Consider the following 17,733-nt stretch of genomic DNA (forward strand, 5'->3'; position numbering starts at 1 on the left):
TATTCAATCCTTATTTGTCTGAGGTGCAAGGTAATGTGTGCTGTTCTCTCTTGTTGAACTTCTCTTTAATCCTCTGATCTTGGATTAAGGGAAAAACAGAAACACCAGCCAGAAAATTCCTGAGCCTTGTTTTGCATCATTCTTGAGGAGGAAAGCCAAAATGTCATTCACAGGAACTCTTGATAAATGCAAGGCTTGTGATAAGACTGTTTATGTGGTTGACTTGTTAACTCTTGAAGGTATACCTTACCATAAGAACTGCTTCCGATGCAGTCACTGCAAGGGATACCTCACGGTATATGATGCTTCTTCCACGCCATTTTTTCTTCATCTTCAGTTCTTTTGATGCCATATTCATGTCTTCTGAATATGTTTGTTGTTTTCTCTCATTCTTATAGTGTTAATATGAGACCTGTTTAACCAAATACCAACAATGCAGTTTTGTCATCAAAATCATATAGAATAGAAGCATGCAATTACTGAGCTAATTACTTGCACAACTCATTCATGAAATGTGTGGAAACTAGTTTTGATCTTGGAATCCTGGTGCTAGAATTTGAAATTTGTAATGACATAAATGACCAATCTTGTACTTTGATATGAATTGATTCAAGAAAAATCAATTTGTGTAGTTTAAACTTGTTCTTAACTTTGGTGCCAATGGTGCAATTATATTTTGGTTAGATGAGTACATACTCTTCAATGGACGGTGTCCTCTACTGCAAGCCACACTTTGAACAGCTTTTCAAGGAATCTGGCAATTTCAGCAAGAACTTTCAGACAGGTAACATGTTACCATCTTCTGTCAGCACCTTTTTTAGCCACAATCTCAGTAAGTGCAGATTCATTTGCACCAGTAACTTTCTATTGGCTTGGCTAACATGCTATGCGTTTTTTTCATGATTGTAATGCGGCACAGCAAGATCTTCTGAAAAACAAAATGAGATGGTACGCTCACTACCCAGTTTGAGTATACACTTGGAAATCATCATCATCATCATTATTAAGACCTTAGCTTTAATAAGCTTAAGGCATCAAAAAGAGCTACATAATTTTTTTCTTTCAAATATTCTTGTGTGATTTTCTAACGTGTCAATAACAAGAATCTTCATTTTCAGAATAAGACCCCCAACCGACTCTCGTCCATGTTCAGTGGAACTCTAGACAAATGTTCAGTTTGCTCAAAAACAGTCTATCCTCTGGAAAAGGTTTGTAGTATCTATCAGAAGACCATCTCACAACCCTTCAAGCGCTGAGCCTGAAATACTATCTCACCGAACAATTTGAAATAAGATTTTGTTTTTCCATTATATGTTTGATACAAAGGAAATGGCAGAATAGTCCTCACTTCCTTAAAGCATTGAGCCTGAAACATGTGGATGCTGGTTGTGGTTGGTCTGCCTGGTTGAAAAATCCAGAAAAAGATTTCACATTTTAGCTTGTTTTTAAACTATTTGTGGTCACCTGGATTAGAATTTTGATTGAACTGAAGTAGCTAAATGATTGTTGCTTTGCTGAATAGATGACACTGGAAGGGGAATGCTATCACAAGACTTGCTTTAGGTGTGCTCATGCAGGTTGCCACCTCACACATTCCTCCTATGCTGCCCTAGACGGTGTCCTCTACTGCAGGCACCATTTCCAACAGCTTTTCATGGAGAAAGGGAACTACCATCACGTACTCCAAGCTGCTGCAAACAGGAAGAATGTCACACCACCTCCTGAACCAGTCGAAGAGGAAGAACCACCAAAGCCAAAGGAACCTGAAGAGGAAGAAACAGAAGAAAAATCCTAAATGAAGCATAGAAAATATGAGTTGCTTCCTCCCTTTCTTTCAGGGATATACTATAGAAAGTTCTTTCGTTCGAGTCTTGGCACTTGGCTCACTCTTGTTTGGTTAAATTCCACTTTCTGACATTTTTTCACAAATTAGTTTATTGTAAGCTAATTTGAGAGGTTTATTTATGTATTTAAACAAAGAGTTGTTCACTACAAGATATTCTTTATCGGAGATTTTTCTCCTCGTTTGATATCATATCATATCACTACTATGTAATAATAACTTACGGGACACAATCTAATATGGTTCACAATTTTTTCTACCCATTTTCACTTCATTTGGGAATGATACTTCATCAGGTTAATGACATTTCTGAGGATGGTAGACATGACAAATGCAAGAACTTAGGAAAATCTCTATATATGCACTTACACTATGCTGAAAGAAAGCATACTGAGATATTCAAATGTTTAGGGAAAGCATTAAAGGGCATGATTTTCAAGCTGTGAAACATCATTAGCCCTCATCTTGTAAAGGCATTCCATCAAACACTTTTCATGCATCTTTACTATAACATATTACCTTAAGAGGATATTAGTAGATTTAAATTTAATTCACCAAGCAAAATTGAATAAGAAATTGCCTTATCATTCTCCGAATGAGATTTGCTATTCGAAATCCTTAAATTTGATGGCTGAATAAATTTTCATCAAGCAAAGTCTAGAATAAGACTTTTTTACTCATGAAATAAGATTGGACCGATCAAATTATCAAAAATTCTAAACTCTTCTGAAGAAATTTTAATTCAAAAACCAATCATTTCTTTGGAGTGAAAATGAATAACATTAAAACTTTGGAGTTTATGCTAGAACAACATATATACTTGTTTAAATTCATTTATTTATTAATATTATTGACATAATTTATTTATGAAATAAATTTATTCATTATAAAAATAAAAAATAAAAAAATTTATCAATTTCATTTATCTAATTGTTAATTATCCTTTCATAGTTTTTTCAAAATATAATTCTACTTTCATCAATATTATCAAAATTAATCCAATAATTTTTTTTCATAACCAAATTATCCTTAAATTTGTTATTTAAAAATTCAAAATTAAATTATTATAATATGTTTTACAATTTTTTAATATTTAAAAATTAGTTATTTTTATAAATGGGTTATCCATCCGTAAAAAATTCTCAATAAATAAATCAAAAAAGAAAAAAAAAATTGTTAATTTTTTAATTATTCACAATAAATTAATAATTTTTATTTAATATATTTTAATATAAAATAAATTTTATATAATTTATATCTATATATAAAAGAGATTTTTCCTTACCATTTAAATATTTTATCAAATTTACTATTTAATTGACAGTTTCTTAAAATTTTGTTTTTTTTAATTTGAATTTTTTTTAACTTAATTATTTTTGTAATTGTAAAACTATTTATAAAATAAATAAAAACTATTACCATAAAATTATAAAAATTACTTATGTTTAATTTTATAATTATAATAAAAACAGAAATAATAATAATATTATTATTATTTTTTATTACTATCAAAAAATAAAACACATCATCTGTTTTTACTTATCTATAATAATATATAAATCTCTTTTATATTTACATTTCATACTACTAATTATATCATTTATAATATAATTATTTATTAAATTTTTTAAAATTAATTGTTATTTTTATTTATCTATCTATCTTATATATCTATCTATCTATATCTATATCTTCTATCTATCTATTTATCTATATCTTCTATAACAATAAAGGGAATTTCTCCTTTCATGTCCACATTTTATATTACCCGTTTTTCCTTATTTATTTTAAAAATTAATTATTTTATAAATAATTTACTTTTAATAATTTTTTTACAAATCTCTTTTATTTTAAATTATTATTTAAATTTTCTTCTTTTATTTTTGTTATTTTTGTTTAAATTATTTTTATTATTTTTGTTTAAATTATTTTTATTATTTATCTTAAATTTCTTGAAAATTAAAAAATATGAATACACAAACACATCAAACGACTGTGTATTCGCTAATTTTGTATAAAATGGTTTATTTTTTTTTTTTTATTCATTTTATTTTATTTTTAATAAATATATATTTATTTTATATATTAACTTAATAATATTATACTATTATCCTTTATTAATATAATATAATTCGTATATGAAAAATACATAGATAGAGCATGCTACTTCATCTTAATTTAAATTGTTTTCTGCAAACAAAAGATATATTTTAGTTATTTGATGATGTTTTTCACTATAAATTTTATTCTACGATAATCTATCTAAAATTATATTAATTATTAGTTTAGTATATAAAAATAAATATAATTCAAGTCCTAAAATACTAGTTCTTCCTAAAATAAATATGTATTCAATCATATATTAAATATCCTGAAAAGAAATATTGAATCATAGTGAAAGCGTAGGTTATTTTTTCTCCAACCCTCCAATGGCCGCTCCGGGTACAGAGGAAGCCGTTCACTTGATTAGCAACGTCACACATTCACTAATGGAAAACGATGTCGAGAACAAGCTTAATAATCACCCAGAACAACAACAAGATCAAGAAGATGAAGTTGAAGACGAAGAAGATGAAGAGGTTTTGAGTTCTTCGGATTCTGAAATCGGTGATGTGTTGGACTGTTTGTATTCGAAGGAGGAAGATGAAGGTTCCTTTTCCCTCACTTCTAGGCGCCCCAATGCTCACGGTGGCCACCACCTCCATTCCTCAACTCTCCAACCTCTCGCCAATCGCAACCAAAAGTTCTCCCACCACATTCGAGCTTCACCCTTGGAGGTTTTCTTACATGTCCTTTTACTTCTTTTTGTTCATAATTGTCAATAGCTAAATGGGTATCCCCTCATTCGTTCTAAACTGTTTATTTTTTTGTTTGTTAGTTGAAGTTTGGATTTTTATTTTATTTTTTCATGACTGATCATGAACCATGTTAATTAATTAACCGAAGGTTGGGTTTATCAGAAAGGCTATCTTCTTAAATGTGGTGAGTCAAGGTCAAGGTTTGAACCTTGACTGGCTAGAAGATGTGCTAACATTTAGTGTTTGACAATCTTTGGAACATGATTGTTCCAAAAGGAGGATACTTGCATAGGGGAATGCTGATTTCGTTTTCTGAAGTTTGGGATAAATTTACAGTGCTTAGCGGGTTAACGTGATTACTTCATTATAGCTGTTTTCGTGACTGTTAATGTGTGTTATTCTTGATTATCCACTGGGGACATTTTGTTATCTATTAAAGATAATATTTTTTTTCAAATTGTGAGCATGGTGCATGATCTTGACTTCTCACTTCTGTTTTATTGGGTCTTTTGTGTTCCTTTAATATGGACTAGTTTGAATTTGAAGTTGTGTGGTGAATGGTGGTTTTTGGAATTCTGTGGGGTATGCTTGTGTTGTTGTACTTTTAAATTAGGTGGTTGGTGGTGCAGGAGTGGGAAGGGAGGATGAATATTGGCATGTCAAACTCTGTGACGACAGCCATCCGTGGAAGTGTTAGAGAAAGTGCCGTTGGGAAAACTAAAACTACAGATAAAGCAGACCGAGCAACTGTTGAACAGGTGAGTAATGGTGATTTCATCAAATGTGGCACCTAAATGGAGCCTTGTTATTTTGTTGATTCCTTTTTTACAATTATTATGCAAGTAACTCTAAAGTTTCCTCCAGGCAATTGATCAAAGAACACGCATGGTTTTGTATAAGATGATGAACAGAGGTGTCTTTGATGATATCAATGGATGCATTTCAACCGGCAAGGAAGTATGTGATGTGCCTGGAGCTTTTATTTCCTTTTTTTCTCTCAATCTTACTGTTTAGGTTCTATGACAGTAACATGGTTTGGATAATTGATTATGTGATGTTAAGCCATATTTCTGTTTCTTACGTTGTTTTCTAACAGGCAAATGTTTATCATGCAACTAAATCTGGTGATCAAGAACTTGCAATAAAAGTATACAAAACATCTATTTTGGTATTTAAGTAAGTATATCAGATATTAGCTTGTTTCAGCTTCTTCTGTTACTGTCAATTGTTTTGAAGGCTGAAATGTTAAGCGGAACTATATAGGCAATCATACCTTTGTTTTCTCTCTTTTAAGGAGAAAAGTAGGATTTGTATTCAGGTGTACTTGTCGTATTGTTTTTGTCTATTCTCTCTGTTTTCCTATATAATATATTGTTGAAGAATTATAAAATGCCCTGGGCTAGGAATTATTGATACTTTCTGGATGGATTTTTTTAATTTATTCATTAGATACACACAGCGAAAAGGCAGCTTGTAATATACTTCTGCTACATTTACTTGAAACAGTTTCTTGATTCAAGTTATTTTATTTTATGAACTGCGTTCTATTATCTTATGATATCAGGGATAGAGATAGATATGTACAAGGAGACTTCCGGTTTAGAAATGGATACAGCAAGCATAATCCCAGAAAGATGGTACAAAAATGGGCAGAGAAAGAAATGAGGAATCTTATGAGGTTCACTTTTGTTCTTACTTCTTTCTCTTCTTCTAAAATTCTTGTAAAAATCAAAGTACTCCCCCCAGCCTCTGTGTATACGCAAATCTCAACTAGTTTTACTCTATTTAACGAAGCTATCTCTAAAAGCCCTTTATTTAATTGAAATCTTTACTTCCAATGACTCTCTTTTATTCTTGATATCAAGTTATAAGGAAGGGTAAATCAGGAACAGTGGTTATTTTTTAAATAAGTTTAGTATAATTCAAAGTTACTAACGTTTTAAATCAGTGTGAATTAGTTTTTTTTTTGTTATTGCTTATATCCAAGATCAAAAGGAGTACAATACAATGAACTAAATTAGACTGTTAAAATAACAAGGGAAGGACTTGAAGAGAGAATGAATACGTCATTGGGGTTTTTGTTGCTTAACCCTCTTATTTATAAGTTATGATTTGAAGCACTATGGACCTTAGATGTATTCTATTATGGCTTGTACTTATCAGGAACTTGTGTAGTCATATTTTTAGGTGCAAATTCTTTTATGAACTGTGTATTTGTCTTAAAGGTATCAAGTTTTAATGTGTGCTGAAGAGGCAATGTTTTGTGCATCAATTTTTACATGCACTACCTTTTCTTTTTCCGTTGAGGTGGCTCTTCTGTGTGCTTGTGGATTTGTTCGGTTGGATGTTTCCAATAAGAGAAACAAAAGTTTGATTACATGCTTACATGGACTATTTCTTTTACCCTGTTTATATTGGATTGCAGGCTTAAGGCAGCAGGAATTAGGTGTCCTACAGCATATATTCTGCGACTACATGTTCTGGTTATGGAGTTTATAGGTATTAATTTTGTTCTGAATTTCAAGAATTCAAGAATATAATCTGATGTTACTCTGATGAATGTGACTAGTTGTTTATATGTGATCTGTTGCTCTCAAATGTCTATTATTCTATCACTGAATATATGGAATATCAGTGTATAATGTCTACTGTTGAGAAAAAAAAAATAAAAAAGAAGAATGAATGAAGAGTGTGATGAATAGTGTACTTGTTTTTTTGTACTAGTATGTATAACTACTTGTAGTTACCTCAGCACTAAAAAATTTATTGTTATCGTTCATAGAAATTTCAATTTCTTGCTACGGCATATAACATCAGATTCTAATGCCGACTGCAGTTTAGGATAGAAAAAATAAATACAAATACAATTTTATTTAAATTCTCTGGTTTTGTTGTTTTTTGAAGGAAAATCTGGTTGGGCTGCCCCTCGTCTTAAAGATGCTGCTTTATCTTTAGACAAGTTGCGGGAAGGCTATGTTGAGGTGTGTCCAATCACTACAGTATTCTTCTGATGCTAGCATGGTTTCGTACATAGAATCCTTTAACGAGTGTCTTATGATGCTGGGATGCTATAGTATACAGTTTTTACTGAGGTTACTTGTCTAGAAGAGACATGCCTGCAACACAACACACTTTTTAAAACACTGTTTTGAGTGCATTCTATTAGGGTTGGGATTAATTAGAAATCACAATTTTGTCTGTTCCATTTATTTAGTGATTATCATTCACGTTTTTCTAGTTTCTATTCCATAAAATCAAAACTTTGGGTTGAAATCATTTGAGTATTTCTTGTTTCAGATTATTATAGCAATGCGGACTATGTATCAGAAATGCAAATTGGTACATGGAGATCTGAGTGAATATAATATACTATATTATGAGGTGAGCAATTCTTTCTCCAGTTTATATTTCATTGATTGAATGTCAATCTGCCAATAGTCAATTCACATGTTCCTTTTTTGCCAGGGTCACTTGTATATTATTGATGTTTCTCAAGCTGTCGATCCTGAACATCCTCATGCCTTAGATTTTCTGCGTGAAGATTGTGTTCATGTATCTGTAAGTACTTCCAATTGTTATATGTAATTATAGATTCCTTGTTGACTTTTTTGGAAAGAGTGTGATTAAGTAGCTTCTTGGCCTGCAGGATTTCTTTAAAAAGCATGGTGTAGCGGTCATGACAATAAGAGAATTGTTTGATTTTATTGTTGATGCATCAATAGCTGATGATGCTGTGGATAGTTACTTGGAAGAGGTATTTGGCTTTGTTATATTATGGTTTATGATCGCTGACCAGCTTCAAAGAGATCTTGACTGGTTTTTGAAATATTTCTAGATGCAACAAAAAATTTTGGCTAGAGGAGATGTATCTGTAGAGGATGAGATTGCAGACTCTGTATTTGTGCAGGTAACTTCCCTTGTTATCTCAACATCATTTTATAGTTATTATCCTTAATGAAAAAACCAAGAAGCTCTGGTCATGGGTGAAAAAACTGTATATTATTATTATTGTTCAAATATCATATTTGAATTTATGTGTGAGCCACATCTAAGAGCGTGACCGTAGTATATGCTTTTAGCTTGAGTACAAAATTCATTCTTATTCTTATTTACTTTCCCAAGAGTATGTGTGAGCTTGAGTTTTACGAACACATTAATCTTTTCTGTTCATTCTTACATGTTTAAGTTCTTGAACTCTTGTTACAGTCTTTCATTCCAAATACACTTGAAGATGTTAAGAATGCTGAGGAGGATGTACAACGGATAACAAGTGGGAAGGACACTAAAGACTTATACTACCAGACTATTACTGGCCTTAAGCATGCCTTGTCATTAACTCAGTCTTCCCAGCAGAAATCAAATGCCACAAAAGATTCACCGAACATTTCTGATGATAAATCTAACAACTTGGAGGATGATGCTGAGGTTCAATCTGACGAGGACCAAGATGACGAAAGTGATTCTGAGGAGGATTCATCCTCAGAAAGTGAAACAATGGATCCTGCAGATAGAAAAGCTGCTAGAAAAGAGGCTAGAAAAGATAATAAGAAGAAGGTGAAGGAGGAGAAAAGAGAAGCACGTAAAACTAAAGTTCCTAAGGCTGTTAAGAAAAGAAAGAAAAAGTTGGCTAAATCACGCAAGACCAGATAGATAGTAGTTATATCTGTAATATTTGCTTCTTTTTTTCTACAGTTTCTGTTTGTATCAAGTTGAATGGAAGTGTGTAATGGAAAATAACTTCAAGATAGATGCACTTCCTTTGTTTAGTTTTATTCAAGTTTCAAATTTTGTTTACTTCTGAAGATTAGTTATTTATACATTACAATTCGAGTTTCTACTGATTTATGTTGTCATGGAAGTTAATTTGCGGATATGTAATCATTATAGTTGACCAAAATTTATGAGATCTTACTTTTGTACCTCTTCCCTTTCATGATTTTCTCATGTGAAAATCTCAATGATGTAGTAATATGCACGCGCTGATTGTAATGGCTATTAAAAATGTTGACAACTTATAACCTCCAAATTAAGACAGAATATTAAAAAATATTGAAGAGTCACAAATTCTAACACTTACACCTTAAAATGTTGAACTGAGTTCTTAATAATGTTATTGAAAGAGGATGTTAATATTGAACTGATAATCACGTAAACGAAATTTACAATTTTCTAATTTTAAAATAAAACTTTTTCTTTTATATTTTTAATAAAATGAGATCTATACTTTTTTTATATTTTTGATAAAGTAACAACCACTTCCATTTTTTTATTTAAAAATATCATATGATCTAAAGCTAAAACTTGAAAAAAGTATTAGAATTAAAGTTTTAAAACATAAAATATTAGTATCTATCAGTTTGGATATGTTAATGGTTAACATGATGGATGATGATTATGTCAAAAATCACCACATTATCATTTTTTTCACGTCACTAAAATTTATTATTTATGAATAAAGATTGAAAAAAAAAATAGTGTTTTTTAGGACATGGAAGTTTGTTGTCTCTTTTCTTAGAGCAACCATGTTAGGAGAAAGTTGTGAGGAGAATCAAAGTGAGAAGACAAAGTAACTCTGACTCATCATTTTAATAACACGCGATTCTCTGTATAAAATTTTAGCACTCCAAAGATAGTTAAATAGCTGCAATAAGATTTTTTTATTTTTTGTAGCTTAGGTGTATGTAGAAAATTTTTAGTGGTTTCTACTGAAGCATTGGAGTTCATTCTACCTCTTACCTTTTCACCTTTGAGATATTCTAACAAAAAATTTAATTAGTGATTTCAACTGTAGTTTTCTGCACCTAAAAATTCATTTACAGGGCTTTTTTTTTACTTGTCAATCAGAAATGTAAAATTACATTCTAAATTTGTGTTAAAAGAATTTGTTAGAGTTCAGAAATCAAGTAACATGGTTTCTCCAAGGCGAGGTTTAGAAAGAAAGAAGGCAAGAGTATAAATAACTGGTATTTGAAGTTTGGTGTAGTTCATAAATCAACAAAACATGATGAACCCAAATCTCAGAACAGACCCTTCCACCATTTACAACCTTCTCAAGTCCTACGCACTTTCCCCCTCAACCATCCTCAAAGCCCACCACCTCTTCCAACAAATCCACCGACCCACCTTGTCATTTTGGAACCTCATGATCCGTGGCTGGTCCCTCAGTGACCAACCCATCGAAGCAATTAGCTTGTACAACCTCATGTATCGCCAAGGCCTGTTGGGTGACAACCTTACTTACCCTTTTCTCTTCAAGGCCTGTGCTCGAGTTCCTCATGTTCCTTGCGGTACAACGCTTCATGGTCGCGTTTTGAAACTTGGGTTTGAACCCTATCTCTTTGTTTCCAACGCCTTGATTCATATGTATGGCTCTTGTGGCCATCTGGATTTTGCTCGGAAGGTGTTTGATGAAATGCCTGAAAGGGACTTGGTTTCTTGGAATTCGTTGATTTGTGGGTATGGTCAGTGTAAGAGGTTTAGGGAGGTGTTGGGTGTTTTCGAAGCGATGCGGGTGGCTGATGTGAAGGGTGATGCTGTGACGATGGTGAAGGTTGTTCTTGCATGCTCTGTTTTGGGTGAGTGGAGTGTTGCTGATGCCATGGTTGACTACATTGAGGAAAATAAAGTGGAAATGGATGTTTACTTGGGGAATACCCTGATTGACATGTATGGACGGCGCGGTTTGGTGCACCTGGCTCGTGGAGTTTTTGATCGGATGGAACGGAGAAATTTAGTTTCATGGAATACCATGATTATGGGTTATGGGAAAGTAGGAAACTTGGTTGCTGCGCGGGAGTTGTTTGACTCTATGCTGCAGAGAGATGTGATATCATGGACTTCTATGATCACGGGTTACTCTCAAGCAAGCCAGTTTACGGAGGCAGTGAGGCTCTTCAAGGAAATGATGGAAGCTAAGGTGAAACCGGATGAAATAACGGTTGCCAGTGTGCTTTCTGCATGTGCTCATATTGGTTCACTTGATGTTGGGGAGGCTGTTCATGACTACATACGGAAATATGATGTGAAAGCTGATGTTTATGTTGGCAATGCCTTGATAGATATGTACTGCAAATGTGGTGTAGTTGGGAAAGCATTGGAAGTGTTTAAAGAAATGAGGAAGAAAGACTCAGTGTCATGGACTTCGATCATTTCAGGCTTTGCAGTTAATGGCTTTGCAGATTCAGCACTTGATTATTTTTCCCGGATGTTGAGGGAAGGTGTTTGTCCATCTCATGGTGCCTTTGTTGGAGTATTGCTAGCCTGTGCTCATGCTGGATTGGTTGACAAAGGATTGGAATATTTTGAAAGTATGGGAAAAATTTATGGACTGAAACCTGAAATGAAACATTATGGATGTGTTGTGGATCTTCTGAGTCGCTCTGGAAATTTACAAAGGGCATATGAATTCATAAAAGAGATGCCTGTGACTCCAGATGTGGTAGTGTGGAGGATATTGCTGAGCGCTTCTCAGGTTCACGGAAATGTTCACTTGGCTGAGATTGCCACAAAGAAGCTTCTTGAACTGGATCCTTCTAATAGTGGTAACTATGTACTTTCCTCTAATACTTATGCGGGCTCGAATAGATGGGAAGATGTCGTTAAAATGAGAGGACTGATGGATAAGAGTAATGTTCAGAAACCATCAGGTAGCAGTTTCATAGAAATAAATGGTCCAAACAGTTCTCAAGATTCTTCTATGAAACATCAACAGAAGAGTGAATTAACTGTTCTCTAGAAGATTCATTTTTTACTTCATAAATTGAATTCATTTCTGGGACAGCACGTGCAATGTACAGGATAAACCAAAAGGTCTGAAAATTTTGAACCTGACCTGATGGCCTTATCAACTTCAATTTGTCAAGCAAGTGACTTGATTCTAATTCTTATCTGATGCCATGGAGCACTACTTTGATGGAGAACTAGTAGTTTCCTTTGATGGAGCACTACTTTGATTCTAATAACGGATTACGGATGGAATTGCTAATTGGGCATATGTTTTATTTTGTCTTGCGACGAGTTTTCTCCGGTTCACTGGTTAGAGACTGATTATGCTCACGGTAATGTAATTGTTACTGACTCGATAAGTTTTAGCATAAAATGAGAATTAGTAGGACATAGGTTTAATGATGCCTAAATTGCTAATGTGCTTTTAGTACTAGCGATGTGCTCATTTTGTATTAGTCGCTAGACTAAGTTGCAAACAATGCCCCACTAAAATCGTGAGTGGCCGCTACAAAATCGTATATAGATAGCTGAATCTTTTTCTTCTGTTGATTCCTTTTTACAATTATTATGAACTCACTCTAAAATTTGTACCAGGCAATCAATCCTGGAACATGCCCGGGTTTATTCGAAATGCAGAACAGAGTTGTGTTCATGCTCTCAAATGATGCACTTGAACAGGAAAAAGTATGGGAATCACCTTAAAATTTTATTTACTCTATCGTTTTTTCTTGATCTCATGGTTTAGAATCTGCTATGATGACCCGGTTTGAGTAATTAGTTATGTGTTAATCTTTTTCTTACTTTCTTCTCTTCTGGCAGGCATGGTTTATCATGAAACTTCGGTCAAGGACTCGCAACTATATTATACAAAACATCCGTTCTGGTATTTAAATATGCGCAATAAATGTTAGCCTGATTGCGCTTGTTCTATTGGTTGAGATCGTGTTGAAGGCTTAAATATTAAGAAAGAATTATTAGGCAACCAGAACATCTCTTGTTGTAGAAAGCTCTGGGGCATGTCTTCAAGCACACTTGTTTTATTGATTCTTTGACATTTTTATACATAATACTGGATCAAGTGAACTCCCACTGTTTAAAGACTTCATCTTTTCCCGCGGGAATGCATACGCCCCAAAGTCCCACCACTCCCAACTTTTATACAGTTAAAAAAAATTAGTTTGTTGAATAAAGTGAATCCTGTGATCCTAATCAACCAAACACTTCCACAAAATTCTATCTTTATATTTGTGGTTTTAGTGTTGATCTTTGTATGTGTTCTTCTAGTGTTGATCTTTTTATGAGTTATATTCTTTACTTTGATTATTGAAAAGACAAAATAAATATCAAAACAAAATTCAATACAAATAATTTGATAAAAATAATTAAAATATAAAGTTGCATATATTTTTAATATAATAAAAATGTGAAGCAGATATTTGGCAACTCATATTTTCGTTAGTTTAAAAATAATGTAAACTAATTTTTAAAAACTCTATTATATTAAATTTTTATTTTTATTTTTACGTAAATTGAATTTAGTGATTATCATTGTTTTAAATTTTAAAAATAACTGTAAAATTTTTTTAAGGATGGAACTATTATTACATAGATAAAATAGGTAAAAAGAAACATCAAATTTGAAAATGAAAATGCATTATTAAATTAAAATCGTAGGAAGTTAAAAAAAAAAAACTTTAACCGTCATTATCTCATTTATAATTGAAGCATTTGATCAAGAGGAATAAAATTTATATGGTTTACTTACTCATTTGGTCCATGTCTTCGATTAATAATGTTAAGTTAATTCTTAAATTCTTTTTAGTTTCAATTTGGTTCTCATTTGTGTAAATTAATCCAATTTCATCTTGATTTTTTAAAAATTGATACAATTTAATCATTTTCAATAAATTTCATAAAATAGATCAATGATTTTTTATCAAATTTGACACTAAGATTATATTAATTACATCCTTTCTTCGTTTCAAAAAATTTAACGAAAATAACAAAATTGAATCAATTTTTCACAAATAATGACTAAATTACATCAACTTTTTCACAAATTGAAACCAAATTGAAACTCAAAAAAACTAAAGGACCAACTTGACATTTTTAGACAAAAACAAAGATCAAATAAATTATTAAACCAAATTATATTTCCGAAGAGAAATGGATGGAAGATTATTAGCATGGTAGATACCCAATTTTTCATCATTTGGGTGACTTAATGAATTTAGTGCCACCATTTTTCAATATTGTTCGGTTTGTTTTCATCTTATAATTGTCCACGTAGTGCATTGTTAATTACGTCGAACTTCAATCATGTTAACTTATTCATAAGTGTACCAAATCGTATACAGTGGTGCCCTTTTAAGGGACGGGGAGTTAGGTTCCCCGATTTTTTTTTAATTTATATATATTTTTAAAATATATTTATATTTTATTTTATTGTTTATATAAATTTAGTTTAAAAAAGCTTTTTTAAAAATTAAAAACTATGTATTTTTCTTCTTTTATTTGCTTTCTCTCTTTTTTGTACCTCTCTTTATCACATTTTCTTTCAATATCAATTTTTATCCTTAATCTCTCATTGTTTTCAAAATTAAATCACATCAAGATGAAATTAAGAAGCTAAAGAATATTTTGGACTAAACAATATCTTTTGAGTAGATTGAATTTTTACCCTTTTTTTTTGTTTGAATCAATATGTTTTCATTTTATATATGTGATTTTTCTACATTATAGGAATATCTTAATTTGTTATAGATAATAAAAACATGATCTAGTTATTGATCAAACTCTTTCTTGTGTAGATGAAGTTATTTTAGGCTTTGATGTTGTGTAAGGGAAGAGCTTGTGTAAGGGAAGAGCAATATTGTGAATCTATTCAAGGTCAGGGAAGCTAATCTTTAGAAGTTGTTAATTTTCTTAAAATATTGAGTTTTGGTTTTGAAATTTAGGTTGGAGTATTCATAATTTTTTCTTTTCCTAGATATGTGAGATGTGACAAATTCATATTAAAAAAATTATGATAAAGAATTAAAAAATTGATTTTTCTTTGCAAGAGAAAGAATTTTGATGAAGACGAAAAAAATGTATTTACGTCAAGTAAACTTCAGTTACATATAATGAATTATAAAATTCTTTAGAACGTGATTCGTGATTTGGGGATATATCTTCAAATTTGATAATATACACCAAATCAAATTGACGAGGTACGAATGACTTACATAAAATAGAGTCTATATCATGACTCTTTGCATTTCTATAGCTACAACTGAAAGATATTTTTTTATAATAAAAATAATCAAGAACAGATTGAGAAATAAGATGGAGGTTAAATTCTTAACAAGTAGTATGATGATTTGTATTAAAAGGGATATTGTAACAAGTTTTAGTTCTGATTCAGTTATTGAAGATTTTAAGTAATTGAAATAGCGTAGAGCAACACTATGACTAAAGGTGGTTTTTTCTTTTTTTAATATATTATTGTTGATGATAAACTTTATGTTTCACTTTCATAAATATTGTTGTCATATTTTGTTTGATTCTACTATCATGTGTGTTTGTTTTGAGTAGAGAAAATGATGAAAAAAAATGAAAACCTTTTTTTTAATTAGAAAAAATAATTTATAAATAAAAAATATAACTTGGCCCCCTTGAATTTTTGTCTAAGTTCCACCACTGATCATGCAAATAATCATTTGGAAAATCCGTGTATAGTTAATTGTGTATTTATACAAATTCAAACTAATAATATGACAAAACATTTATTCGAATTTCGCAAAAAATATGATTTTGAACATAAATATACTAAATTAAAGTCATATTACTTGATCGGGGCAAAATTTCACTTGAGTTGAATTTTATGAACTCAACTCAATGTAATACTTTACGCAATATATTTTTAACACAACTCAAACATTCATACCACCAGCTTACAAATTCTAATTCCTTGGAGTTAACACAATATTTGCATCAAATAACTTATGTTATACGTAAACAGATGGGTTTCAAATGATGTTCTGGATGCACATTAGTTAGGAGTTTGGAGTTGCATTGGGAAGAAATATTTTTTTAAAAATTTCAAATGTATTTTGAACAATTTTAATTACCGAATATGGTTATATGTTTTTGAACAAATTTGTAAGTGCAAAAATTTTATTTGTTATAATAAATGAAAGTTTTATCTTCCATATATTTTTAATATGTGAAATAAATATGTTTAGAAAATGTGCTAAAAACTCCTAAGTGTTTTAGTAGCATCTTGACGGGTATTATAGAATCTATCTTTCCTCCGTATGCAATGTCTCCTACATTTTATTCTCTACTATTTCATCTTATGTGTTGTCTTCTCCCTCATCGCCATCTCCCGCTAGTAATATTCATCCCATGACTGCTAGGGTGAAGGCTGACATTTATTATTATGTAATCTTTATTGACTAATTTTTATGTTTGCATTACATTGTTGTAGGAATATATCAATTATATAACCTAAAATGTGAATGTAATTGACAATTTTGAGTTGGATTTATATTGAACTAAAACACCACTTGAGCCAAAATATTTTTTCAAAGTTAGATGTTTTGAGTTATTGGAGGATCATCGCTATCCAAATAATTGTAGATTAACATGCGATATCTTGTTTATTTCAATAACAATGGTTGTTAGTGAGTTTGCATTTAACATTGGTGGTCACGTGTTTAAGGATATCACTCTAATCTAGTTTGTTTCGTATTTTAGTTCTAAATTTTATGATTTCAGAGGTTCACCTTGGCTAGAATTTGGATAAGGGTAGGGTTGACAAAATGGGATATCTCGGTCCGTTTTGACCTAGAACATCTATGGCTCGTAAAAAATAAGGTGGGTTGGACTGACCCATCAAACAGACACAGGTCAATAATGGTAACCCACACAGGCTGGCCTATCACTTTTTTAAAATTTTTGTTTTAATTTTTTTAATTTGTTTTCAAATTTTGAAATTTTTTTAGTTTTTAAGATTTGTTTATATATATAAATTACTATTAAAAATATATTTAATCATATAAAATATTTTTTTAAACTTTGAATTGATTAGTTAAAGTCGTTAATTCGATAAAACTAAATAATTACTATAGTATTACCCTATTATAACTAATAATTATAATTATGTGTAAGTGTTAATGATTTAAATTACAATATTATTATATATTTACACTCTTTTAAAAAGTATAATATAAAAAAATAATTTTTTAATTATTTTTTGTTTTAACTTTTAATTTAAAAAGAGAATCGAGTCAACCTGTCAATGAATTGGTCCATATTTTAACATGTCAAATTGACAGGTTGAATGGATCTAAAACGAATTGACATGGTAAAATCTTCAATTAA

General features: G+C 31.1%; 3 protein-coding genes across 3 annotated transcripts; all 3 read left to right on the plus strand.

The window, feature by feature from the left end:
- On the plus strand, nucleotides 1-2,266 carry LOC114186118 (LIM domain-containing protein PLIM2c-like). The gene is made up of 5 exons (XM_028074146.1): nucleotides 1-295; nucleotides 685-784; nucleotides 920-948; nucleotides 1,119-1,208; nucleotides 1,523-2,266. Exons 1-5 carry the CDS (start codon nucleotides 161-163, stop codon nucleotides 1,793-1,795), a joined length of 627 nt encoding a protein of 208 aa, XP_027929947.1. The 5' UTR covers nucleotides 1-160; the 3' UTR covers nucleotides 1,796-2,266.
- A 1,956-nt stretch (nucleotides 2,267-4,222) lies between these two features.
- Nucleotides 4,223-9,482, plus strand: LOC114185119 (serine/threonine-protein kinase rio1-like). The gene is made up of 12 exons (XM_028072647.1): nucleotides 4,223-4,620; nucleotides 5,271-5,399; nucleotides 5,506-5,598; nucleotides 5,738-5,817; nucleotides 6,206-6,319; nucleotides 7,067-7,140; nucleotides 7,546-7,622; nucleotides 7,939-8,022; nucleotides 8,107-8,199; nucleotides 8,288-8,395; nucleotides 8,477-8,548; nucleotides 8,848-9,482. The coding sequence occupies exons 1-12, from the start codon at nucleotides 4,273-4,275 to the stop codon at nucleotides 9,289-9,291; spliced, it is 1,716 nt and encodes a 571-aa protein (XP_027928448.1). The 5' UTR covers nucleotides 4,223-4,272; the 3' UTR covers nucleotides 9,292-9,482.
- A 914-nt stretch (nucleotides 9,483-10,396) lies between these two features.
- Nucleotides 10,397-13,589, plus strand: LOC114185118 (pentatricopeptide repeat-containing protein At2g22410, mitochondrial-like). The gene is made up of 3 exons (XM_028072646.1): nucleotides 10,397-12,698; nucleotides 12,961-13,050; nucleotides 13,186-13,589. Exon 1 carries the CDS (start codon nucleotides 10,643-10,645, stop codon nucleotides 12,374-12,376), a length of 1,734 nt encoding a protein of 577 aa, XP_027928447.1. The 5' UTR covers nucleotides 10,397-10,642; the 3' UTR covers nucleotides 12,377-12,698; nucleotides 12,961-13,050; nucleotides 13,186-13,589.
- Nucleotides 13,590-17,733: the final 4,144 nt, after the last annotated feature.

Source organism: Vigna unguiculata, chromosome 5 (genome assembly GCF_004118075.2).
Source record: "Vigna unguiculata cultivar IT97K-499-35 chromosome 5, ASM411807v1, whole genome shotgun sequence".
NCBI lineage: Eukaryota > Viridiplantae > Streptophyta > Magnoliopsida > Fabales > Fabaceae > Vigna > Vigna unguiculata.

Excerpts from the sequence above, each read along its gene's own strand:
- LOC114186118 (XM_028074146.1), top strand. The coding sequence starts at position 161 with ATGTCATTCACAGGAACTCTTGATAAATGCAAGGCTTGTGATAAGACT. Across the intron at positions 785-919 it reads CAGCAAGAACTTTCAGACAG|CAAGATCTTCTGAAAAACAA; the intron begins GTAACATGTTAC and ends AATGCGGCACAG. Across the intron at positions 949-1,118 it reads CTGAAAAACAAAATGAGATG|AATAAGACCCCCAACCGACT; the intron begins GTACGCTCACTA and ends CTTCATTTTCAG.
- LOC114185119 (XM_028072647.1), top strand. The coding sequence starts at position 4,273 with ATGGCCGCTCCGGGTACAGAGGAAGCCGTTCACTTGATTAGCAACGTC. Across the intron at positions 7,623-7,938 it reads TGCGGGAAGGCTATGTTGAG|ATTATTATAGCAATGCGGAC; the intron begins GTGTGTCCAATC and ends TTCTTGTTTCAG. Across the intron at positions 8,023-8,106 it reads ATAATATACTATATTATGAG|GGTCACTTGTATATTATTGA; the intron begins GTGAGCAATTCT and ends CTTTTTTGCCAG.
- LOC114185118 (XM_028072646.1), top strand. The coding sequence starts at position 10,643 with ATGATGAACCCAAATCTCAGAACAGACCCTTCCACCATTTACAACCTT.